At 38.6% G+C, this 26,631-nt stretch overlaps 1 protein-coding gene across 2 annotated transcripts in view; it reads right to left on the bottom strand.

The window, feature by feature from the left end:
- The window catches only part of RPA1 (replication protein A1), a 57,877-nt gene that overhangs the window by 11,011 nt on the left and 20,235 nt on the right, over positions 1-26,631 (bottom strand). Inside the window, exons 5-14 of one of the 2 annotated variants that reach the window (XM_045526135.1) lie at positions 26,462-26,550; positions 23,920-23,964; positions 10,811-10,903; positions 8,500-8,632; positions 6,899-7,001; positions 5,564-5,632; positions 5,227-5,419; positions 4,936-5,075; positions 4,403-4,551; positions 1,481-1,613 (exon numbers count right to left, since the gene is read on the bottom strand). In XM_045526135.1, the coding sequence (XP_045382091.1) occupies positions 1,481-1,613; positions 4,403-4,551; positions 4,936-5,075; positions 5,227-5,419; positions 5,564-5,632; positions 6,899-7,001; positions 8,500-8,632; positions 10,811-10,903; positions 23,920-23,964; positions 26,462-26,550 (1,147 nt within the window). The remainder of the gene's footprint in view (positions 1-1,480; positions 1,614-4,402; positions 4,552-4,935; positions 5,076-5,226; positions 5,420-5,563; positions 5,633-6,898; positions 7,002-8,499; positions 8,633-10,810; positions 10,904-23,919; positions 23,965-26,461; positions 26,551-26,631) is intronic. The other variant, XM_045526136.1, reaches the window with a different exon arrangement.

Genomic DNA, 26,631 nt, shown 5'->3' on the forward strand with positions numbered 1-26,631 from the left:
GAACCTACAATATCTCCAAGGCATCCCTGTTCTGAAGTTGTGGGGCAAGAATATCCGTGACAGTATGTACATGGAGGACATGTGGCTGTGTTCCAATGAGCTTAATTTACAACTGGCAGCAGGCAAAATTTGGCCCAGGGCCTGGTTTACCAACCCCTGTTCTAAGTTGTCAAAAATACCTACAAGAGCTGTACCTTCAGAGTGGAGCAATCACTGATAAATAAACCTAGAGAGGACATGTGTTTGGGTTCTTTGTTACTCTTTGTTTTGCTTTTTAAACCCCTACAGAGAGGATCCCATATGAATACTTTGGGGGGGTATGTTTAATACTATCAGAGAGCAGTTCCCTCTGGGTGAACCCTGACTTCAGAGATAGGTCAACAACCTCTGGGGCTTCCTAACGTCTCAGACCAAATGAGGCAAAACAAAGATGTGGATGTTTAAAGAGCTTGGGCTAGGCCCCAGTTTAGAAGGCTCTAGAGAAAGTAAGTGTCCTAGGAGAATGCCTGAAGGGTCTTTCTGTATTTCCAGGTTAGGTCCAGATTCAAAGCTACTTGAAAGTTTCGGTGTAAAACGTACTCTCTAAGCCTAATTTCTTATTATGTATTGCCTACCTTTAGATCTAGAAGAGAAACTGGGTGACAAGAGAACCAGAAGAGTGGGTTGTTCCTATGAAAGGACAAAACAGATCTGCCCAGTGTCGAATTCTCAAGAAGTTATATAATAGCATTATAAGTTGCTGTTGATGACAATGATGGATAAGGGCATACGGTGAAATCAGACAGTAAGGAATAAAACCTATATTGTATATAATAAAAATAAAAGAGCAGGGATTGCTATTTGGGGGAGCATAAAGGAGAAATAAATGATTTAAATACTGAACTGCTGACAGAATACAAGTTTAAATCAAGATGGAAGGAAGGTCATTAAATATAAACACTGAAAGGAAAGCTGCAAATAAAGTCAAATACCAGAGCCAACCCTTGTCACAGAACACTGGCAATTCTCCGTCTACGAGAGGTTAATACACCATATGCCACAGCCAGTGACAGTACACACGAACTGCATGACGTCTGACACTGAGTCTGACCACTACTCATCTCAAAACACTTCTTGATATTTGGGCACTTGGATTTGCAGGAGCAATCACAGAAAGGAAACTTGGACCTGAAGGCCGTTCACGCTAGGACACAAAGCTTGGTTTTTACCACTTCTTCAAGATCCCTCCAGGAATCAACTCTCTAAGAGTTCATCACACTGTCCTGCCCCAACACACCCGAGGGCTATAACACATTCCCATCAGGACACTCAGCTCCTTCACTCTGGCAGTGATTCAACCACCACATCATGCTCTGGTCAGAGTCCCAGGTAAGAATTACAGGTCTGAGTTAACATCTGACAGCTGGTATCAGAAACCAGGTTTCCAAACTGATCCTTTGTATACTTCACATGCTTTTGTGAAGACAGGAATGTCAGATACCTTGTCACCTTGGCCCAGGTTCTCTGCTTTAACGTCATATAAAGTTTTCCAGTTGGTGTTGCTCCCTCCTACTCCTCCACTCTTGAGATCAGAGATGGAAACACCATCTAAGTCGTGTCCTTCTGAGTCGAACCTGAAAAAATAAACAAATAATGATGACATGCACTTGACACGCTTCTCGAATGTGCTATTTGTTTCTGTATGCCAGATGCAAGCTATCCACCACCCACCCAGCTTTCAGATAGGTCGTGATCATGTGGGCTGAAGTTAGTAACTTCCTAAGTATACCTTAAGTCTACTAAAGAAACTAAATGACCTTTCTTTTTATCTCAATTGCTTTGATGCCCCCCAGTGGTCAAGACAATCAGTGCCAAAGCACCACAGAACCTTGTCTTAAATCAGCCTTGCATATCAACAGTGGCCAGAGGGCCCAAGGCCTAAAGACAGAAACCAGGAAAGTGAACAACCGAAAAAGCAATAATGCAGATCTCTGGTATAGTCCTTTGGGCAACTAATGCTCATTCTCAGTCAGCAGCCACATTTTTATCATCACTGAAATGTATCAGGATGGAAAGGGACAGTCAACATACTGCGACAGGCTAGCAAAAAAACATTTCCACGGTGAAAGACCTTTTAAGCCTGATACATAGTCCAAAAGATTATGTAACCCAAAGTAATTTATCAGGAGGCATTATCCATTTTCGTGTAGATTTACCTTCTTTTCCTTATTTACTTATTTTTTTGGGACAGAGTCTTACTCTGTTGCCCAGGCTAGAGTGCCGTGGCATCAGCCTAGCTCACAGCAACCTCAAACTCCTGGGCTCCCCAGTGATCCTCCTGCCTCAGCCTCCCGAGTAGCTGGGACTACAGGCATGTGCCACCATGCCTGGCTAATTTTTTCTATATATATTTTTAGTTGTCCATATAATTTCTTTCTATTTTTAGTAGAGACGGGATCTTGTTCTTGCTCAGGCTGGTCTCAAACTCCTGAGCTCAAACGATCCACCCGCCTCGGCCTCCCATAGTGCTAGGACTACAGGCATGAGCCTCCATTCCCGGCCTAGATTTACCTTCTTAGTGAGATTTTACTTATGCCAATATTAAAGTTAAATTAATTTGTGTTACATTATTATTGATCACAAGGAACATGTGGCAGAGAGGAGGCAGTCTGAGATTAAAAACATGCCAAATGTTGTCCAAAAGGTGGATAACTAAAAGCTAACCATCCAGCCTGAGCAAGAGCGAGACCCTGTCTCTACTAAAAATAGAAAGAAATTAGCCAAACAACTAAAATATATACACAAAAAATTAGGCGGGCATGGTGGCACATGCCTGTAGTCCCAGCTACTCAGGAGGCTGAGGCAGTAGGATTGCTTGAACCCAGGAGTTTGAGGTTGCTGTGAGCTAGGCTGATGCCAGGGCACTCTAGCCCGGGGAACAGAGTGAGACTCTGTCTCCAAAAAAAAAAAAAGCTAACCACACACAGAACAGGCTCCTCAAAAAGAGACCATCTACCAGAATGGATGTTGTCCTAGCCTGTAGACAGTTGCCTTCTTATTCTGTCAGGTAAGCAGCTAAATCCCTCACAGAGGCACAGCAAGCTCCATAAATCTGTTTCACCACTACTAGCTACGCAAGTTTACAGATTCAAAAACTCCAAGGAGACATTTGCCACCAAAGACAGCTCCCCAGGAGTAAACAGAGCAAGGAGAGAGGCAGCCCTTATCACAATAAAAATTCTACATTGTTATAGCCAAGATCTAAACCTCTCTAATCCTTGTCCAGGTGGGGTGTGTGCACTGAACTTCTCTTTGATCAATGCCAAGTCACTTTATTCTGGGGACAGCCATGTCTTTTTATGTAGGGATCATCATTATTGACAAGTAAAATATGAAGACCTTCATGTGGGCATGCAATTAACCTGGGGTCAAGCTCTAGAGCCTGAAAGAAAATCAAGCAGTAAGAACAAACCAAAACTATGGTTATTTCTGGTCAGACTATTCATGGGCCGTGCCTTATTGTGCAATGCCAGCTAGAGAGCAGTTAAATAGATATATGTGCACCATACTCATGAGGATGGCTTAAGTGACATGAACCTCAGGTGTTTCATGAAACTATTCAAATACTAGTGCCACTAGTTCACAAGACTCAAAACAAAGGAGGAATACGTAATATGAGCTGTTTCTTGAGTCACTTAAACCCTAAGGCACAGTTGGAAACAGACATACTTTCCCCTGTGACTATAGCTATACTAATTATTTAAGCTTGGGCTAGTTAAAGTGTTTTCCCTGACCACATCAATTCTTGCACACTGTGTTTCAGTTTGAAGTGTTCTTTTAAGGCAAAGTTTTAATGCCCTAAAAAGCTAGATATAAAAAGCTAGATACAGTGAGGAGATTTAAACAGGCTCTCCTCATCCCTTGAGTGCTTTGGGAATAACAATATAATCCCAACAAAAAGCCCATTGTTCCCACCACACTTTATCAGAATCCAGTGAATACACACTAGAAGATGTGACCGGCACCAAAGACTTGACAGAATAAGAAAGCGTGTACTCCCCCCACCACAGAAGCCCACAGCTTAACCGTAGGAAAGAAAGATGCCTTCAGCTTAGAGTCCTTCAGCGCACACAGCTGCCAAAGCCTGGCCATACCCTGCGCCGGCAGGATTGAGGTCAGCGTGCAGCACACACATTCTAATTGCCTCCTCTGACTCTCTAGGTTTGTCATGGGATTACAGGTTTGTCAGTTTAAGGGCTTTAAAGCCATCCTCTCAGAAGGCCAAATGCCTCCGAGAAATACAGGAACTGCTTCATTCAGTAACGCATCCTTCTGCTTGGCAGAAAGCTCACATACTGATTGTAACCAGCTCTTCTCAAAGCCCAGGCTCAAATAACCCTTTGTTTAGCCCCACGAAACCTACCATCCACGAAGTTTATAGGCCTCTGGGATGTCAGGATTCACAATGATAGTGCTTGAAGACAGTACAGACAGGCTCCGTCCACCAAAATCAGAAACTCGGGCTCCTTTGATAGCCATCACAGGCTGTCTAGAGCCATCAAATTTATCAGCCTGTAAAATAAACACCAAACATATACGAGTGTCACTGGCAGAAAGAACACAGAACATTTTTATAGAAAACAAGGAAAACAGTCAACAGTAGAATGAATTAATCAACATACACAAAATTTATACAAGACAGACTTCACACACAAGAATTTGCTCAGAGACACATTGAAACTAATCTATCACTACTTTCCTAGAGTTAGAGGAAAGAGCATTTCACTAAATAATAGCATTGTCTAATAATAGCAAATCTCACAGAAATAAAATAAAGGCTTTCAAATATTCGCTCAACAGCACACCTACATGCCAAAGCCCCATAACTCACAGGACAAGACAACCCTAAAGAAGCTCTTTCTGTACACACTCTGACTGCACAATGCAAGTACTTACATCTTCCCCCCACAGAGTAGCAGTCACCACTTTCCCTGAAGTGTCCATCAGATAGATATTTCTCTTAGCAACCTCTCTGTTGTTAGACTTCACTATGATTTTAGTGGCATCTTCATAGTTCTTGCAGATCCCGATTATGTCTAAAACACATGCACAAAGTGTCAGCAGGAGATAGTGAAGGCTCCCATTATAACATGACCAAAGGCTGAATGGCAAGCACTTAACTCTTATACCTCCCCTATACACTGCAAAAACTAGTAATCACCACTCTGTTCTCATATGCAGACTTACCTACAAGTGAGTCTTTGGGCTTGCTCTCTAGGTCACCAATCCCTGTGAAATCAAACTGAACTGTAGGTAAATGACGATCATCTTCACAGGGCATGACAGTGGTCTCGTTACTGAAGGTCATCTCATAGTCATTTTTAACAGCTGAGAATTGTTTGTTAGCAATCTTCAGGGTACCTTTTGAGAAATAATACACCTGCCAAGCCATAGAATGTGGGATAGTCATCAAATTGGACATAAAAAGCCTCTACCATCACACCCCCCTCCACTGGACCAGAGTCCCCTAATTCTCACTTCACCATTGGACAGTGTCAGTTCTAAAATCAATGCTACCACATACCTTGTTCACTTCAATAAGGGGAAAGAACTTGTCCACTTGCTCATTGAAAGCTGTAGCTCTGATTTCACCCTGCAGAAGCATGGGAGAGCAGGTCAGGATTGTGGCCTTCAACATCAAGTTTGACCAGTATACACAGGGCACTGGAGCATCAAAACGACACCCTTAGAGCAGCAGCACAAGCACAAATGGGCCCCACAGGGCCTACAGACATCTCAGAAATACACTTTATAGTCACACATTCACGTTATTAGCCAGATGAAACAAGAGAAGTTCAAATAGCTGATCCTGTAATCATGCTTTAATAACTCCAAGTTAGAAACTTAAAACAAAAACCAACAACGAGTTTAAATATTCTGACAATAAAAACAAAAAAACTTTGAATATTGAGTGACACGACTGGAGCCCACGAGGAAGCACGATGAACTGAGATGATTCACCAGCTTCCCTTGCGGCTGCGTGCTAAGTGACGGATTACTTCATATTTGGGAGTCACTGCCAAAGATGCTATAACAAGTCATGTTTTCAAGTTGCTTGTGATTTTTCACTTTTACTTTTCTGTCAGTCAAAATGCTACGGATGGATAAGAAAAATAAATGGCTGAAATTTTAGCCAACTGCTGTAGATTAGACTGATAATTTGTAAGAAATTAGGTTCTGATATTGATTCTGCCATGACACAAACATTTGGGGTGTTACAACCATTTGCCAAAAAATGAAAAAAGGAAAAAAAAAGCAACTATTTTTTTCCGCCTTCTTGGAGGTTTGAACATATAAGAAATATGCTGCAGTTTGAAAAGAATGTGTGAAGTATATTTTAGGAATTATAACAAAACTAATGGACAGACAAGCAGCTATCAAGACTGTCAAGATTCCACAGCTTGGAGTTCTTCGTCTCATCATCATGGTTTTGTTTAAGCAGAGCATATAGAGAATGTGCACAGAAAGTGCTCTTAGCAAGGTGGCTGCTGCAGGCCGCCTGCTGTGGCCCAAAGCTGCGCCTTGCTCCTGAGCAGATACTACATCCTGGGGCTTCACCTAAGCCTGCCAGCAAAGCAGACATAGCGTCTCTGATTTCTCCTAGCCATGGAGCTACTTATATATTTAGAAAATGAATGTCTATTGCTACAAATGTTTTCATTTAAGATCAAGGATTTATTTAGGACCTTTAACCTTCTACCCCTAAACAGCATCAAAAGTCTACAACAGGGGGAAAATTGCAATAACCATCATGTTTCTTTCCAGACTATTACTTTTCACCTCACAAGCCTGCAGGGCTTGAGCCCTTTGCTTCTCAATGAGTCCACTACTGCTACCTCCCCACTTGACAAATACTCACACTTTCATCAACTAGTTCTAGAGAGAAAAGCTTCCCTTCTCCTCGGGAATTGCTCCAGGTACGGATCTGACTTTTGTTGGTTACACGAGCACAAATAGTCCACCTAAAAACCAAAAAAGGATTGTATTAGTGTTTGGAGTCTTACTTGGAAAAGATCAAGTAAGAAATCATCTTCATATGGCCTTTCTTATCCTATGCATATTCCATTTTTCAATGTTACCTGTATTTTAATCCAGCTAATTAAAACCCCAAGATGACACGCAGGTTTGACAGATTACAGAATAAGCAAACAGTAAAACACGCAAGATGATTTCACACTAACTCATTCTCCTGTCAAATAAGTAAATTTATAAACTCTCTCCCTTCTCCAAAAGGCATCACCAAGGCAACAATATCCCTTAATGAAAGGTTCTAAGCTAGAAAATGCTGTAATACCAGCAATTATATTTTGCCACTATTTTCAGTTATGGGAACTGATATAACTGGTGTCAAACTTCGGTCTCGTTTCTAATGCACACTGAATATAAATACAAAGCTACACTGAACATGATGTGTGGGCCACCAAAAGAAAACACATTAAAGCAGTATGACCTTGGAGAGAGGCCACTAAAAAAGGAGGCACGAGATCCAAGATGCAGTCTTGGTGCCCATCCTAAACGTAGGCGCTGGGCACATTAGTTATAATTTCACAGGGGAAAATATTTTTCCGATATTACAAAGTACTGAAGAATAAATAAAAATATACCTGAAAGAACTGTGAAAAAAGAACTCACTAACTTTCAACTGCTCAAATTAGTTTTTAAAAATTACTTTTTAGGCCGGGCGCGGTGGCTCACGCCTGTAATCCTAGCCCTCTGGGAGGCCGAGGCGGGTGGATCGCTCGAGGTCACGAGTTCGAGACCAGCCTGAGCAAGAGTGAGACCCCGTCTCTACTAAAAAAATAGAAATAAATGATCTGGACAACTAAAAATATATATAGAAAAAATTAGCCGGGCATGGTGGCGCATGCCTGTAGTCCCAGCTACTGGGGAGGCTGAGGCAGTAAGATCGCTTAAGCCCAGGAGTTTGAGGTTGCTGTGAGCTAGGCTGACGCCACGGCACTCACTCTAGCCCGGGCAACAAAGTGACACTCTGTCTCAAAAAAAAAAAAAAAAAATTGCTTTTTAATGCAAAAAGTCATATAAAAGAAATACACGCTCAGGGTATATTAATGTGGTTAATACAAACAGTATAGAGTATCTTAGCCAATTAAATCACAGACTAAAAGTCACCTATTTATATGAGGTGAAAGGCCTTCTGAATTAGCACAAATATTTATTTTTACTCACAAGACTATCAACTGATTCTATAAGCATTAAATATTTTAAATTTCAAATACTTTCAAAATGAAGGAACCCTCATAGTCTACGGCAGATTGCTATTGCTGCCATTCTTGTTGATAAAAGAGTGAAAGGTTGCTACAATTTGTATCCCCTCTACCTCACGGAAAAAAAAAAAGAGGAAACCCATTTTATGTGGTGGTGACTCTGAAGTTCATGCATAAATAACTCCTTACACTTTTTTGTAAGTACACTCTGAACTTATCTTATGCAACAACTCACTTGGACTGGTATGGAGTGAGGCTGGCAATGGGCACCACCTTGGCCTGTGTGCCCCCAGAAGTGTTCGAGAGACTGGTACCTCCAGCTTTTCCAAATGTCTTTGAGACACCATAAGCCTTGGAAACAGTGGAACCTTTAAAAACAAACACAAAGAAAAAGGACAATCATTATTCTAGTGAACTTTTACAATAAGTTTTGTAATAATGCTCAATTATTGAGGTGCTACAACCTGAAATCATACAAGATTGAGAGGCAAAGTGTTCCTTTTTAGTATCCAAGAGATATGCAGATCAAACAGAGAGTGAAGCAGGAGGCTAGAAAAGCAATCTAGAATGAAGGCTGGGCACACAGAAGTCCACTATTATATTTGCTGACTTAAGGCCTGAGGTCAAGATAATAATGGTAATGAATCCAGACGCTGCTGTTTCTGAGGTCCACCCTCTTAAACGTTTCTCTAATGGGTCAAAGAAAGAAAATCAACTTTCTTGACTGGTAAAACTTACAGCAAGTCATCAGTCATACAAGAAAAAACGCAAAAGGCAAGGCTAGGAGGTAAGGGATCTAGTGGATAAGCCATCTTGAGGTAAAGGATATCTATCACAAATATATTAATATTACCTCAAAATAGCCCCAGAAAACTCTCAGTTCTCAACTAGTCCAGAGGACTAAGAAGTCTAGAAGGAAGTCTGTAGGACTGTGTTCAGTTGGGCACAAAGGACAAGAACCAGTGTTTGGTCAAGATATGTAGGTAGCTGGCCACTATGACTCTTCTGCCTCCTTTAGCCAAACCTAAGCAGTTGCCGTGCTGCTTAGAGAATTAAAATTATTCAGTAGATGGATTCCTTTACACACACACTATATCTATAAAGCTTCAATCTCCAAATCCAGAAAATATAATTTAGTTCAATGATTTCATACCTTCTACGCCAAAACATTTCTTGAGAATAGAATCTGGCTAAAAATATAAATACATCATTTATCCAGTATTTATTTATTGCGTTTCCACAGCACGTACCACACTCTTCTAGGTATTTGTAGCACTTAGTAAAAAATATACATAGGGATGTCCCAGATTCTAAAATTTTCTATTCTAACTGGGAGTCAGCAGAGACCAATACACATACACACACATTAATAATTACCCCAAGATTATGCAAGGAAGCACATGTGCTTTGTAAAATATGTGTGTGTATACACATACATAATACATTATGTACAATTTTATAAAACAACACACACATAAGCATCCATTCAACCAATTGTTTCATGCTGCATAGGCTCCCCTCAGTACACATCCAGTTCATTTTCTTTCACCACCTAGTTTAGGGAATGTAACTGATTTTTAATAATAAATTTCAACATAAGACAAAGATAGACAGCCAGAAAAATAAGTGTGTGGATGGAGGGAGAGAATAACGTCCTATTTGTATTTTGTCCTGAGGAAGTGATTTCTACCACCCCCCTTCAACAATACATAATTTGAGAGCTGTATATAAATAGGTCCACTTATAAAGGGAGACAGATAGATACTGCAAGGTATATAAAAACAAAGACCAATGGGGGAAAAGTCACATGTCCTGAAAGTTTCACAGAAACATTAATGACGTCTTAACCTTGCTTTTCCTAGAATTTCAGCATTGAAAAATAGAAACTAATAGTTGAGGGGAAGAGAGGAGGCGTATGTGAAGCTGTGACAGAAAAAAGGACCTCTAAAAATAAATTCAGCTACATTCTACAAATCATAATTTTCAACGGTGACTTCCCAGATCAAGAGGCTCCCACAGCAAAGGCCAGAAAGTAAACAAAATGATTCCATTAGGGCCTCTCAGGACTCCCTGCAGAGAAAGTTAAAAGAAGAAACTATTTCTCATCCACGAGACTGAAAAGTAGAACCTATGACCAATATAAACTACGCATGAGGGCCCAAATGGGAGACTTGGGGAGAGACAAGCCAAATGTAGTGAGTGGATCCTAGATAGTTAACAGGCAAGGACTGAAAAGGTATGCAAATTCACAGGAAGTCAGAGGGTACACAACCTAAAGATGTGAGAAACTACTGGATAAACTATTAACATAGAAGAGCATATCATTCTGATAAAAAAAGGCTTATTGTTAAATATATTTAAAAGACTATCTTTAATCATTTTTTCAATTACATACTCTACAATAAGAACTAGAATTAATCTTTGCAAGATGCAACTCTGCCATGAATGGCATTTGAAAACTCCCTTTAGTCTCAGATTAAATTTCAGAACATTATTCAAAAGCTCAACACACACAATAAACCCATGTCCTCATGAAGCGACCTTACCCATTCCCAAGCTCCCATTCTGTGGCTGGGGCTTGTTGGTTGCTGGACTGGCTGCTGAGACTGGAGACGGAACTACTTGCTGCTGCCCATGTCCTGAAGATCAAACGGAAAAGGCCATTTTAGTGCAAATAATTTGGGTTAAGAGATTTAAACTTAAGTAAAAGAACTACTATGGGAAAGTGTAAAGTTTATTTTGTCAAGGACTCTCATGGGTCAGAATTCACGCTGAGGTGTCCAACTACATGCAGTGAATTTGCTAGGAGTTCATTTTTTGGTTTTGTTACACAAAAGGTTGCCTCCATTTACCTTTCACCTGCTTATAATTGATAGCTTTCAGTTTTAATGAGGTTCTCCCCTAAAGCCTTGCCCATTTCTCCTGCAAGAACCTGCAGTAAAGTCACCAGGCTGAATCTGTGACATTACCACTATTTCCATAGCAACAAATCGATGTCATCAACAGAACTGTGTTCACGGCAGGATCAATCAGAAGAAAAAGCTGGGTGGTAAGAAAAACCTAAAAGCAGTTCAATTGTCTCTGAAGTGCTCCTGCTTCAAAGGAAAAGGAGACATTCAGAAAGGATTCTACCCTTTTCCTCCCAAACAAAGCAACCTTATTTTGCAACTGACAGTTGGTGGAAAATAAGAGTTGAAAGAGTCTTAGGTACCATGAAGTGCTAGTGAACTGTCACAGCAGGATGAGATGAGAATGGAGTTCAGAAGCAGGTGTGTCAAGGAAACAGGAAGATTAAAAGGAAAGGAGGGGAAATGAACATGTCTCTCAAGCAGAAAATAAGAAATGCCATACTATGAGGATATTTATTTGCCCTTCACCTTTTATACAAATGTTTATGAAGTTCAAGAATGTTAAAACGGTAAAATATGTCTCATTTTTTTAAAATAACAGATTTATGGAATTTGATTTTGCCTTAGTGGTTGGCTCTAAAGGCAGAAGTCAACCTGGGCTGCTCAGCAAGGGTGCTTGCAGCACACAACGGCAGCTCAAAAAATTCCTAGAGTACCCTAAGAACAAAAACGGTAACCACAGCCACAAAAGCGTCCCGCTTGCCACCCTGTCTCTGTCTTCTTCAATTGCGAAGTTCATGTTCCTGCTGGGTTTTCCAAGGTCCTAACTCAAATGGGCATATTACACATCAATTTAATTTACTTATGCCAATATTACTCTTAACTGGCACAACTAAATGAGAAGCAATTGTGCCATGAGAGTAAAACAAATTTAGCATAAAATTAAATAGGGTAAATAGAACTGTTTACTCTTTAGTTCTTCCCACAGAAAATTGAGAGACTTATTTACATAGAAAAAGAACCTAGATTATTTCCAGCGAGATTTTTGTGTTTATATTTTGGCTTTTCCATTATCTCTGAATTTACCAAGTGTCACACAAAATTGCACAAGAAAAGTGCTTTTCTTTTACAATGTGTCTCATGAAGGAACAGTCTGAAATTCTACAGTGAAGCTTTTTTTTAAATCAGTAGGAAAGAGATGAATTGCTCAGTTAACAGTATTGGGACTAAGTGGTTGGCAAAAATAAAATTGTAACTTTACCTGTTTCATGACTTATACACAGAAGAATAAACAAGAATTAAACATTCAAAAATGGAACCATAATCCTAGCACTCTGGGAGGCCAAGGCAGGTGCATCACTCAAGGTCAGGAGTTCGAGACCAGCCTGAACAAGAGCAAGACCCCGTCTCTACTAAAAAACAGAAAGAAATTATCTGGCCACCTAAAAATATATATAGAAAAAATTAGCTGGGCATGGTGGTGCATGCCTGTAGTCCCAGCTACTCGGGAGGCTGAGGCAGAAGGATCGCTTAAGCCCAGGAGTTTGAGGTTGCTGTGAGCTAGGCTGATGCCATGGCACTCACTCTAGCCCGGGCAACAAAGTGAGACTCTGACTCAAAAAAAAAAAAAAAAAAAAAAAAAGGAACCGTAAAAACATACAAACCCCAGCTACACTCTACCCTAGCTCCTTTCTCTTCTATGGTCTCAAACTATCTAAACTAGAAAGTCCCTTCCTCACTATTATGCCTGCTTCTTTAAGTATCTTGTTGAACAGGACATGGTCATTAGATCTTGATGATCACATATATTCAATTTCTATAACAAAGTAACGCTTAGGAGGTACCTAGAATTCACAAAGAGACAGAATTCACAGAGATGGAAAGTAGAATGGTTACCAGGGACTGGTGGGAGTGGGGAATGGAGAGTTATTGCTTAATGGTCCAGTTTCAGTTTGGGATCATAAAAAAGTTCTGGAGATGAATGGTGGTGACAGTGGCACAACAGTGTGAACGGACTTAATGTCACTGAACTGTACACTTAAAAGTAGTTAAATGTAAATTTTGTGTTAGGTACATTTTACTACAATTTTTTAAAATGTCACTTACCCTTGTTTTACCTATTCTAAGATGTACATTTTTTTCACATTTTGACATATAAAATTAATGTTAAAATTTCTTTTTAGTAGTGCATAATATAATGGTACAGTCTTATAATCATTGGATTCTTAGATTCAATGAAATACAATATATTTCACAAGTCTCTAATTAAGTCCTATAATATATATTAACAATAGCTACCATTTTTTGAGTACTTACTATGCATCCAGTACTAGGTTAGGTACATTATCACAGTAATTGTCAGCTCTATGATGTAGACACTCTTATTATACCCTTTAATGGATGAGAAGACTGGGTTAGGGAGGTTACGTAGCTGGGAAGCAGAACCTAATCTTGAACCCAGGTTTGTGTGACTAGATTCATGTACTTCACCACCATCCAGTTAATTTTTAATTGTAAATAACTAATTATAACTCTGGCAGCCATAACTCTAGTTATATATAATAAAATATAACTAATAACCATAGTATCTGGTAATTTGGAAAAGTTACTAATCCATTTACTAGAGCAATACTTAACTCTTGCTTTGGACCACATGTAAATCTGGCACAAGAGACACCCCTGAACCAAATGGACAGCAAGAATCCTAGCACGTTCTAAACAGCAACAATTGCCCTTCAGTTAATGCACTGTACCACAAAAGCTGACCACAAGGCTTGAAATACATCAGTCTATAGCTAAATAGAAATCCTTCTAAAACTTAAAATTATACCCCAAAGCAGTAATACAGAGACTCAACTGATAATCTTCTGTTTTATGCCACCTACAAATCAAACCATTCCAGAAAGATGGGTCAATACCACCATTCTTAGACTTTTTAGCTCTGTGCTAGCTTCGTATCACTGGCTCTGACCTAAGAGGGAAATATTAACAGGACATTTCAAAGCAGACTCTATAGCTCCTCAGTTACTAGCACTCACACCTATCAATTTTTATTGTCATTATAATGTAAGTGAGGCTGGGCAAGGCGGCTCACACATGTAATTCTAGCACTCTGAGAGGTCAAGGCAGGAGGGATGGCTTAAGGTAAAGTGTTTGAGACCAGCCTGAGCAACACAGCAATACCCTATCTTTACAAAATATAGAAAAATTAGCTGGGCATGGTTGTGTGCACCTGTAGTCCCAGATACTTGGGAGGCTGAGGCAGGAGGAACACTTGAGCCCAGGATTTTAAAGTTGCAGTGAGTTACAATCATGCCACTGCCCTCATGCCTGGGCAACAAAGTGAGACTCTATCTCCAAAAACCAAAACAAAACAAAATAAAATACAATAGTAAGTAAGCCACTGGCAGAGAAAAATTAGCTAACAGAAAACGGAGTATAAAAGCAACAAAAACTCAGCTTCTATGAGTAAGTGCTTTCTTTCTTTCTTTTTTTTTTTTTTTTTTTTGGAGACAGAGTCTCACTCTCTTGCCTGGGCTAGAGTGCCCTGGCGTCAGCCTAGCTCACAGGAACCTCAAGCTCCTGGGCTCAAGCGATCCTCCTGCCTCAGCCTCCTGGGTAGCTGGGACTACAGGCATGCGCCACCATGCTAGGCTAATTTTTTCTACTTTTAGTTGTTTGCCTAATTTTTTGTATTTTTAGTAGAGATGCGGTCTCACTCTTGCTCAGGGTGGTCTCGAACTCCAGAGTTCAAGCAATCCTCCCACCTCGGCCTCCCAGAGTGCTAGGATTACAAGCCTGAGCCACTGTGCCCAGCCGAGAGTAAGTGCTCTCTTAACAACTACCAAGAATATACAGACGAGTCATTCCCATAATTACGATTTCCTATTGGCAGAAAATGGACAGAATTAAGCTGAAAAAAATATGACTAATATCTTTCAATAATGCTAACAACTAAGTATTGTGTAACAAATTTTAGTCAAAGGAAAATATTGTTAGCAATAGTATAGGTACATAAAACTAATATATATATACTGACAGAAACTGTAGTGGTAAAGATCAGCTGTGGTGGCTCACGCCTGTAATCTCAGTACTGTGGGAGGCTGAGAAGGGAGGATCACTTGGGGTCAGGAGTTTGGGACCAGCCTAAGCAACACAGACCCAATCTCTATAAAAAATAAAAAAATTAGCTGGCTGTAGTGGCGCATGCCTATAGTCCCAGCTACCTGGGAGGCTGAGGCAAGAGGATCACTTGAGCCCAGGAGTTTGAGGTTATAGTGAGCTATGATCACACCACTGCCCTCATGCTCAAGCAATAGAATGAGACCCTGTGTCCAAAAACAAAAGGTAAATATTATGGAAGATTTAAAATCAACCAGCTCAAGATTGCATGAATTATGTTTGAAGTTTTATTTCTCACACTTTGAAAATTCTACAAATATCTTTATTTAACGTGGTAGTTGTACCATAAGACAATTTCAATGCACATTTTGGAATTCCTGTCTATTTCTGGGCTGTTTTTAGTCAACTTATTTTACTGGCCACCTAACACACGGTTCCCTATTTTCACAATAGAGAATTAGAAACCACTGCTGTGATACACTGTAAGGTAGTAATCACTATAACAAAGCCATTTCCATGATGGAGCAAGTAACAATGTATCACCTATCTGGTTACAATGAAATTTAATAGTAAATAATCCTGAACAGCAAAATCTTCTCATCCCTCTGTACTTTAACAGATATTGAAGAAAGGGAAGGGCCAGTGGAACTATGTTTTGAGATAAAGAAGTTTTTTCCATAGCCGTATATTTCTGACCCCCAAGTAATAATTATATTTCAACACCTTCACCTCCATCTTTATCGCAAACACTTTTGTCCCTGAAACACAAAATGTCCAAAGCAACCATTCAATTAAACACAACATAAAAAAATAAGAAACCTGGCAAAAGGTGATAAAGTTGGGCACAATCACTTTTCCCTTGTCCCTACTGCACCCAAAGATTTCAGAAAGCCCTGCTTTTGTCTTAGCTCCCCTTCCTAAAAGCTAAAAATATGATAACCAATGCACTCATTTTAACAAAACTTTACTGCTGTGAAACAAATGTGATGTTCCAATTTAGAATTGTACCTAATAGGCTCCAGTATTCCCTCTCCAGTTTAAAGCATCAAATTACTATAATTTGTGTAAGTAAAAAATAATACCTATCAGGTTCCATTTCTTGAAAGAGCATGGTAATAGTCTCGTCCCAAATCTTCTCACTTCTAAAAACCATACAGAGCAACAAGAATCAATATCCCCCCCACACACACACATATCCCACATACAAACTACATCTTTAGGGGACATCTTATCACAAGTTCTAAATTATGTGAAAGTGAAGCCAAAACACCACAAATCAAGAAACTACAACAGTAAGACAGAAGCACCAAGAATGATTTAAATGTAAAAACTGAAATTGTGCAAGTATTAGAATAAAACATAGGTGAATGCCTTAATAACTGTGGAGTGAGTAAGACCTTTCTAACTATGGCTTAAAATTCTGAAGTTGGCTGGGCTCTGTGGCTCATGCCTATAATCCCAGCACTTTGGGAGGCTGACGCAGGAGGATCACTTGAGCCCAGGAGTTCAAGAGCAGCCTGATTAACATAGCAAGACCATGTCTCTACAAAAAGTAGAAAAATTAGCCAAGTGTGGTGGTGTACACCTGTAGTCCCAGCTACTCCGGAGACTAAGGCAGGAGGATGCCTTGAGCCCAGGAATTCGAGGCTGTAGTGAGGTATTATCAGGCCATTTCACCATAGCCTGAGTGACAGTGAGACCTTGTTTCTAAAAAAAAAAAAAAAAAAATCCAGAAGTCATCAAAAATAATCAGCAAACTCAACTACACAAAAGTAAAACTGTCACATAGAAAAAAACAAAACAAAACAAAACAAAACACCATAAGCAAAGTCAAAAAGATTTAACTCATATCAATGACAAAGGACTAATCCTCCTAACTTTTTAAAGAACTCTTAGACAAACAACCTGAAAGAAAAATGAGTAATATAAGAATAGTCAGTTCACAGAGACCAAAAACAAAACCAGAAGGCCTTTAAACACTTAAAAGGACGCTCAACTTTGCTCAGAATACAAATTAAAAACTACACTGAGATACTATTTTTCATCTATCAAATTGATTAACAACATGCTCTGTTGGCATGGCTGTGAAGCAACTAGCATTTTCATGTGCTGCTGGTGGAACACAAAATGAAAGGTATCGACAGAGGAGAATCTAGCTATCTTAGCCAGCACAGATAGTTACCCACTGACCCAGCAATCTCACTCTGGCAACCACGTCCTCTCTGCCCCATACCTGCATAGGTATGAAGTTATTCAATGAACCACTTTAATAGCCAGAGCTTGTGAACAACCCAAGTATCCACCAACAGAGGGCTGGTTAAATAAACTATATGTAACAGCCATGCAACAGAATATTCAATTAAAAGAAAGAAACAGAGAATAACTATTTTTGTAAAAAAGAGAAAGATTTCTAAGCATAATCAAGTACACAGAAATATCTCTAGGCTAAAAATTTTTTAAAAAGGATTAAAAAAGAGACAAGATAGTGCACATAGTATACTTTTGTGTAGCCAAAGTAGAGTATGAAATGAGAATATACACTATTTGTATTTAGTTATATTTGCATAAAGAAACACCTAAAGGATAAAAAGAAACCATTAAAATTTGTTGCCTATAGTGACAGTGGGTGGGGGAGGCAGGAGTAGGAGTAAGATTTCTCTAAATATATAATTTTGTGGCCGGGCGCGGTGGCTCATGCCTGTAATCCTAGCAATCTGGGAGGCCGAGGCGGGTGGATCGCTAAAGGTCAGGAGTTCGAGCAATAGTGAGACCCCCGTGTCTACTAAAAAATAGAAATTATCTGGCCAACTAAAAATATATATAGAAAAAAATTAGCCGGGCATGGTGGCGCATGCCTGTAGTCCCAGCTACTCGGGAGGCTGAGGCAGTACGATCCCTTAAGCCCAGGAGTTTGAGGTTGCTGTGAGCTAGGCTGACGCCACGGCACTCACTCTAGCCCCAGCAACAGAGCAAGACTCTGTCTAAAAAATATATATATATATATAACTTTGTAGTTTTGACTTTTGAAATCATGTAACTATGTTATGAATTCAAAAATTAAAACAAAATTATTAGAGAAAACAGATGTCTGATTCTCTTAAATGTATTTCTGTTTTTTTAATTATACAAGTTTTAATGGATAAATATATCAATATGAAATAGAGATAACTTCAATTAGGTATATAACATTCCTGTAATAGATTCACTCACACAATCTGTGTACTTCAATACAATTTTCACAGTAGGCAAAAAGTTTGGTATGAAGGTGAATCTTCAAAAGCCTGGATACAATGGAAAGTGTCTTTGGAAATCCTGAACAACGACTCTCATTTCTTGAAGCAACTCACTTGTTGTATGACCTTGGGCAAGTTACTTTATTACCTCATCCACCTTTGTTTTTTGTTTTTTTTTTGTGATTAAAAACCGATCAATTGATCTCTAAAATAGCTCCTTCTAGTGCTTACTTTCCGTGATTGTGCTGAATATTCTCCTAAGGTTCAAGGCCTGGGCTTCTCCAGCTTTCCTTTCCTTTCCATAACCTCACTTAGGCAAAGGCCAGGACTGAGCCCCAGGCAGGGGAACAAAGACAGGATGCCATTCACCTCCAGCACAAGACTTACTGGGTTCAACTCCATTTGTCCTTAAGCAAAAGCCCTACTAATACCAAAAGTTAAGGATAAATTGAAGAACTATGTTTGATAAGTTTAAATTAAGAGTATATACTTCAGTGGAAATCACCTAATCCTTTTCCTATTGGGAGCAACAGAAACAGTTTAATTTTTATAGGAACAGCCACTTCTCTGAGATCAAACTTAACTTCCTACTGAGAAATCATGTGGGAAAGAGGAGGAAATACACAGTGGAAGACATCAAATAAGTCACATATATAACTTCCAGCATCTTATGCTGACCAGCTAAGAGTCAATTTTATATTTCTTAATGTCACATTTGTAATTAAAATAGCTAATAAGCTGTATAGTTAATTATTTAAGTTATTAAGCAAAATTATTCAATACATTCTTTAAACATGTCTTTTTCATAATTTACATATAAATTTTTCCAAATATTCTTAGTGACTCCAGATTTAGTTCAAAAATTAGCTCTGTTCAAAATAAATTTTTAAAATTTAATTTGGGTAATTAAAACAAAATTACCTGTTTTTCTGATTATTATAAAAATGAAAATATAAAAACCATTTGAAAACAGGCTCCCACAAGTGTTTGGAAAAATATTTAAATTTATAACAAAACAAGAATATGTTTCATAGAAAAATTTAAATCTGGTCATTTAAATTGTGATCTAATCTGATATAGACATCTAATCTCCCATCTGGACAGCAAGGAGAGGAGAGGTGTAATAGAGCTACATTCTAATCTTCCATAGTGTAAAGTCAATAAACAAATGTTTAAATTGAAAAATCAAGAAGGAGCAATATAAATGTGTTGTTTAGGAATATGGAAATAAACACAGAAGCCGCTGTAAGATTTGAAGCAGCCAGCCTCTGGACAGGAATCAGAAGCCAAAGAAGAGTAAGGCAGGCGAATGCTGTTTTATTTTTTTAAATACACACCTTGCAAAAACATTTGACTTTTAAAACTATGTATAGGACAAGATGGAGTAACAGAGACCAGGTTTACCCTACCACCTCAAGTAACCCAAAAACGAACAAACGGTTTAAGACACTAGACATTAAGCAATAAAGGACAGTGGTCGCTGTGACACAAGGAACAAAGTAGGACTCCACCACTAGCTGGCTGCCCTGAGGGTTTCCAGCCCATGATGCAAGCAGTGAGCCTGGAGGAACCGCTGGAGTGAGGATATGGGAGCTGAGAGTCTGGGGAGATCAACACCTAGAGTTTACAGGACAGAGCAGCGGAGAAGAAAGAGCTGCAAAGAGAAAAATTCAGAGATCGTGGAGGGTTTCCGTTGAGTACTCAGCAGAGTACTGGCCGGCCTCTATGTGTAGAATCTATCTGAGGCCAGGGTGTCATGTGAGAGGGCCAGGGGCACAGTGCCTGGTGCGTACGGAAAACTAGAAGTAGTACCTGTTTCTACCCACCAGAATGGAAAATCTCATAATAATGAGGCATTAAGTAGAATACTCTGACAGGTCTTGCTTCAGCGTTGGGAATAACTAGACCTACCTAAAATAAATGTGGCTCTCTGATCCCACCTAACAAATCTCAAAACAACACCCTAAAAGATCAAACGATTTCCCAATAATTTAAGTGTATCCCTGAAAATAGCTCTAGAATTATTACAGGATTACAAAAGTTTCCAGCACCTAAAAAGGTATGAATCCCAATGTCTGGTATTCAGTCAAAGATTACCAGCCATGAAGAGCAGCAGGAAAATATGGTCCATATGGTGGTGATGGGGTTGTCAACTGATTGAAACACCCAGAACTGACAGAGATGTTGGAATCAGCAGACAAGAACACTAAAACAAGTATTATAAATGTACTTTGTATGTCCCCAAAATTAAGTAGAAACAGAGGATATATTAGAAGACCCAAATCAATCTAGAAATGAAAATTACAACATCTGAGAAGAAAAATACATCTGACAGGATTAAAAGCAGATTAGACACTGCCTAAGAAAAGACTAGTGAATTTGAATACATACCAATAGAAAGTATCCAAAATGAAACAGAAAGAAAAAGAATTTTAAAAAATGAAAAAGCATCAATGAGCAATGGGACAACCTCAAGCAGCCTCGTATACATATAATTAGAAATGAGGAGGCAGGGAGTGGCAGAAGATATTTAAGAAATAATGGCTGGCCAGGCACAGTGGCTCACGCCTGTAATCCTAACACCATGGGAGGAATAGGTGGGAGAATCACTTGAGCTCAGGAGTTCAAGCTCAGCCTGAGCAAGAGCAAGACCCATCTCTACTAAAAAAAGAAAAATTAGCCGGGTGTTGTGGCACGCACCTGGAGTCCCAGCTACTTGGGAGGCTGAGACAAGAAGATTGCTTGAGCCTAGGACTTTGAGGTTGCAGTGAGCTACAATGACACCACTGCACTCTATCTACCCAGGGTGACAGAGCAAGCCTCTGTCTCAGGAAGGAAAAAAAGAAAGAAAGAAAAAAGAAAAGAAAAGAAAAAGAAATAATGGCCAAAAAATTTCCAAATTTGCCAGCCTGGCAATAGCGAGACCCCATCTCTACAAAAAATAAAAAAATTAGCCAGGCATGGTGGTACATGCCTGTAGTCCCAGCTACTGGGGAGGCTGAGGCAGTAAGATCGCTTAAGCCCAGGAGTTTGAGGTTGTTGTGAGCTAGGCTGATGCCACGGCACTCACTCTAGCCCGGGCAACAGAGACTCTGTCTCAAAAAAAAAAAAAAAAGAAAAAAAGAAAAATGGGCCCAGACAAAGGAATCACGAATACCAGAATGGCAATTACATGAGTATATATATATATGATTTTTTCTTATTATTTAAATCTCTTTAAAAGATAACTGACAGTTTAAACAAAAATAACAATGTTTTGTGTGGCTTATAAAACAGGAAAAAGTCAAGTGTTTGACAACCATACAACAAAGACTGGGAAGGAAGTAAAGGAAGATTCTCATATTACACATGAAGCGATATAATATCACTCAACGATAGATCATGATAAGTTAAAGTGCATGCTTTAAATCTTAAAGCAACCACTAGAATAACAAAACAGTTATTACAGTTAATAAGCCAACAAAGGAGATAAAAGGAATCATAAAAAATACTCAATCAAAAAGAAAGCAGAGAAAAGGGAAAAGAAAACCAGAGGGGACAAATAAAAGACAAAGAACAATGTGACAGACTTAAACCTAACTGTATCAACAACTATATTAAATATAAATGGTCTAGGCCGGGCGCGGTGGCTCACGCCTGTAATCCTAGCCCTCTGGGAGGCCGAGGCGGGTGGATCGCTCGAGGTCAGGAGTTCGAGACCAGCCTGAGTGAGACCCCGTCTCTACTAAAAATAGAAATAAACTATCTGGACAACTAAAAATATATATAGAAAAAATTAGCCGGGCATGGTGGCACATGCCTGTAGTCCCAGCTACTCGGGAGGCTGAGGCAGTAGGATCGCTTAAGCCCAGGAGTTTGAGGTTGCTGTGAGCTAGGCTGACGCCACGGCACTCACTCTAGCCCTGGCAACAAAGTGACACTCTGTCTCAAAAAAAAAAAAAAAAAAAAAAAAAAAAAAAAAAAAAAAAAAAAAAATGGTCTAAACACCCCAATTGGGGCCGGGCGCGGTGGCTCACGCCTGTAATCCTAGCTCTGGGAGGCCGAGGCGGGTGGATCGCTCGAGGTCAGGAGTTCGAGACCAGCCTGAGCAAGAGTGAGACCCCGTCTCTACTAAAAATAGAAAGAAATTATCTGGCCAACTAAAAAATATATATACAAAAAAAAAAATTAGCCGGGCATGGTGGCTCATGCCTGTAGTCCCAGCTACTAGGGAGGCTGAGGCAGTAGGATCGCTTAAGCCCAGGAGTTTGAGGTTGCTGTGAGCTAGGCTGATGCCACGGCACTCACTCTAGCCCGGGCAACAAAGTGACACTCTGTCTCAAAAAAAAAAAATAAAATAAAAAAAAAAAAATAAACACCCCAATTGAAAGGCAGAAATTATCAAACTGGACAAAAAAGCAAGATCCACCTATATACTACGTACAACAAACACATGTTTAATATAAAGACATAAAAGGTTAAAAATAAAAAGATGGAAAGAGATACATCAAGCTAACCCTAATAAAAAGAAAGCTAACGTGGCTATATTAATAATAAAGTAGATTTCAAAGCACAGAATTTCACCAGGGATAAAGAAAGTCATTTCATAATGATCAACGAGTCAATTCACGAAGAAGGCATAACAATTCTAAATGTTTATACATTTAATAACAGAGTTTCAAAATGCATGAAGCAAAGACTAATAGAACTGCAAGCAGAAAGAGAAACTTACAATTACAGTAAGAGATTTCAATATCGCTCTCTCAGGAACTGACAGAACAAGTAAACAGAAAATCAGTAAGGATACAGAAAAACTGAATAACACTATCAACCAACTTGACTTAACTGACATGTACAGAACACTCCACCCAACAACATAGAATACACATTCTTTTCAAGTATGCACAGAATTTACCAAAGGAATTTACATTCTTTTCAAGTATGGGACATAAAATAAGACTCAATACATTTAACAGGATTCAAGTCATACAAAATGTTGTTTCATCACAGTGGAATTAAATTAGATATCAGTAACAAAAGGATCTTTAGAAAAGTTTCCACATTTGGAAACCAAGTACACTTTTAAATAACATGATCTCAAAGAAGAAATTAAAAGTGAAATTAGAAAGTATTGTGAATAGAATAAAAATGAGAACATATCAGAATTTGCTAGATGCCATTAAAGCCGTAATTAGGGACCAATCTGTAACACTACATGCCTATATTACAGGAGAAGAAAGATCTCATATTAGTGAACTCAGCTTCTACCGTAAGAAATGAGAAAAAGAACATAGAAAACCCAAAGCAAACAGAAGAAAGAAAATATTAAAGACCAAAAGCTTAAATCAATAGAATAGAAAACGCAAGAGGAAAAATCAGTAAAACCAAAAGTTGGCTCTTTGAGAAGATCAATAAAATAGATAAACCTCTAGTCAAATTGATCAGGAAAAATATAAAGAGAACACAAATTACCAATATCGGGAACGAGAGGTGAGATCACCACAGATTCCATAGACACTAAAAAGATAATAAGGGAGTATTATATTTTTTTATCCATCTGACAATTGGGTGTTTAGAATATTTACATAGACCAATAAATTCAAGAACTTAAATGATTAAATTCCTTGAAACTCACAATCTACTAAAGCCCACTCAGAAGAAATAGATTACCAGAATAACCCTGTATGTATCTGTTAAAGAAACTGAATTTTTAGTTTAAAACCTTTCCACAAAGAAAACGTCAGGCCCAGATGGCTTCACTGGTGAATTCTACTCAACATTTCAAGGAAGAAGATAAGACCAATTCTATACAAGCTCTTGCAGAAAATTTAAAAGGGAACACTTTCCAACTCATTCTATAAGGCCAGGACTACTCTGATACCAAAATCAAAGACATGACAAAAAAATTACAGAAAAACATCTGTCATGAATACAGATATAAAAATTCTAAACAAAATCAAATCAAGTAGATTTCCTAAATCAAATAGATTAAGCAAATCAAATTCAACAATATGGAAACAGGATAACACATCATAATAACATGGATTTATCCTAGAAATCCTAGGTAGGTTTAGCATTCAAAAATCAATCAATGGGCTGGGCACGGTGGCTCATGCTTATAATACCAGCACTTTAGGAGGCCCAAGTGGGAGGATCGCTTGAGTTTGAGACTAGTCTGGGCAATAGCAAGACCTGTCTCTACAAAAAATTTTTTAAAAAATTAGGCCGGGCGCAGTGGCTCACGCCTGTAATCCTAGCACTCTGGGAGGCTGAGGCGGGTGGATCGCTCGAGGTCACGATTCGAGACCAGTCTGAGCGAGACCCCGTCTCTACTAAAAATAGAAATAAATTATCTAGACAACTAAAAATATATATAGAAAAAATTAGCCGGGCATGGTGGCACATGCCTGTAGTCCCAGCTACTGGGGAGGCTGAGGCAGTAGGATCGCTTAAGCCCAGGAGTTTGAGGTTGCCGTGAGCTAGGCTGACACCACGGCACTCACTCTAGCCCGGGCAACAAAGTGAGACTCTGTCTCAAAAAAAAAAAAAAAAAAAATTAGCCAGGTATGGTGGTATGTGCCTGTAGTCCCAGCTACTCGGGATTCTGAGGCAAGAGATGGCTTGAGCCCAGGAGTTGGAAGTTGCAGTGAGCTATGATGACTACTGTACCCTAGCCCAGGCAACACAGTGACACTTTGTCTATATCAAAAAAAAAAAAAAAAACAACAATGTAGTTTACCATATTAAACAACTAAAAAAGAAAAACCATATGATCATCAACAGACACAGAAAAAGTATTTGACAAAACTACCATTTCTGATAAAAATTCTCAGCAAACTAGGAATAGAAGTAAACTTACTCAATCTAATAAAAAAAATCTAAGAAAAACCCACAGTTAACATAATATTTAGTGGTAAAAGTCTGAATGTTTTCCCCCTAAGATCAGAAACAAGACAAAGATGACCGGTAAGGCTGAACAATTTTTCTTATGTATTGGCCATTTGTTTTCCTCCTACAGTGGACAGTCTATTCTTCTCCAATGTCTGCTTTGCTATTGGAGTTTTTCTTCCTTGGCATGTAAAAAATTCAGTAAATATTAAAGATATTAACCTTTTGTTAATCCTATCAGTTGTAAATATTTTATCCCAGTTTGTTTACATTCGCTTCTATTTTTAATATATAAATTTTATTCTGATATAATCAAATACTCATTGTGAATTATTCCAATCCATTTATGTAGCCACTTCCTCTTTGTTTTTATTATTTTTGATGATTTTATTTTCTAACTCTTAAAAATATATCTGGAATTAATTTTGGTGTAAAGTGAGGTTTTAATTTTATTTTTATTTGGACTTGGTAGAGGGGCAAACAAGCCTTCTGTTATGGGTCCAGTGATTTGATAATTATTTTTATCTTTCTCTAGGACTATAATTATCTCTCCTGAGTTTTTCTGATTTCATTGTGCTTTTTTATGTATTTCCATAAGAAAATAAAATCGTTGGTAATTTCACCAATAAGAAATAATCACAGTTAAATAACATTATATTTTCAATTCAATGCAACAAAGACTTATTAAGGGCCAACTACACGTTAGGCACTAGGGATACAAAAATAGAACAGAACAAATACGGTCTCTGCCTTCACAAAGTTTACTTATAGCCCAACAATAAACACAGATAATTCTAAAAATTATCAGTGTGGTGAGTGCTATCAAAGAACTATAGATTATATGTTCCACACTTTTTAAAACCAAAAGTGTATATAAGATAAATCTTAACACATTTCTCAACAATAAGCGGATCTTTGTCCATCACATTCTCTAATTATTCCCTCCTTTCTTCATACATCATTTCTTTAGTATTGGAAAAAACTGACAGAATAATCTGGTTCTTAGACCCCCAAATCACTATTGTTTTATTAAGATTAAAAAGTCAAACTGAATCCAAAAGGTAGAATTCCAGATCTATAAAGAGGTATTTAATTGAGTGCTACAACCTATAAAAAAACATTTTACCTTCGTTATAGGGCACTGGATTGCCAATCTTTAATCCAACTTCTTCAGCTGATTTCAAAACTTTTAATTCCATTAAAATAACTACTCTCCTACAAAGGCAAACAAATAGAAACAAGTTAGAAAAATAAATTCAGCAGCTCTTCAAATGAGAAGACACTTAAAATGTTTTC

The sequence above is a fragment of the Lemur catta genome, chromosome 15 (assembly GCF_020740605.2).
Source record: "Lemur catta isolate mLemCat1 chromosome 15, mLemCat1.pri, whole genome shotgun sequence".
Lineage (NCBI taxonomy): Eukaryota > Metazoa > Chordata > Mammalia > Primates > Lemuridae > Lemur > Lemur catta.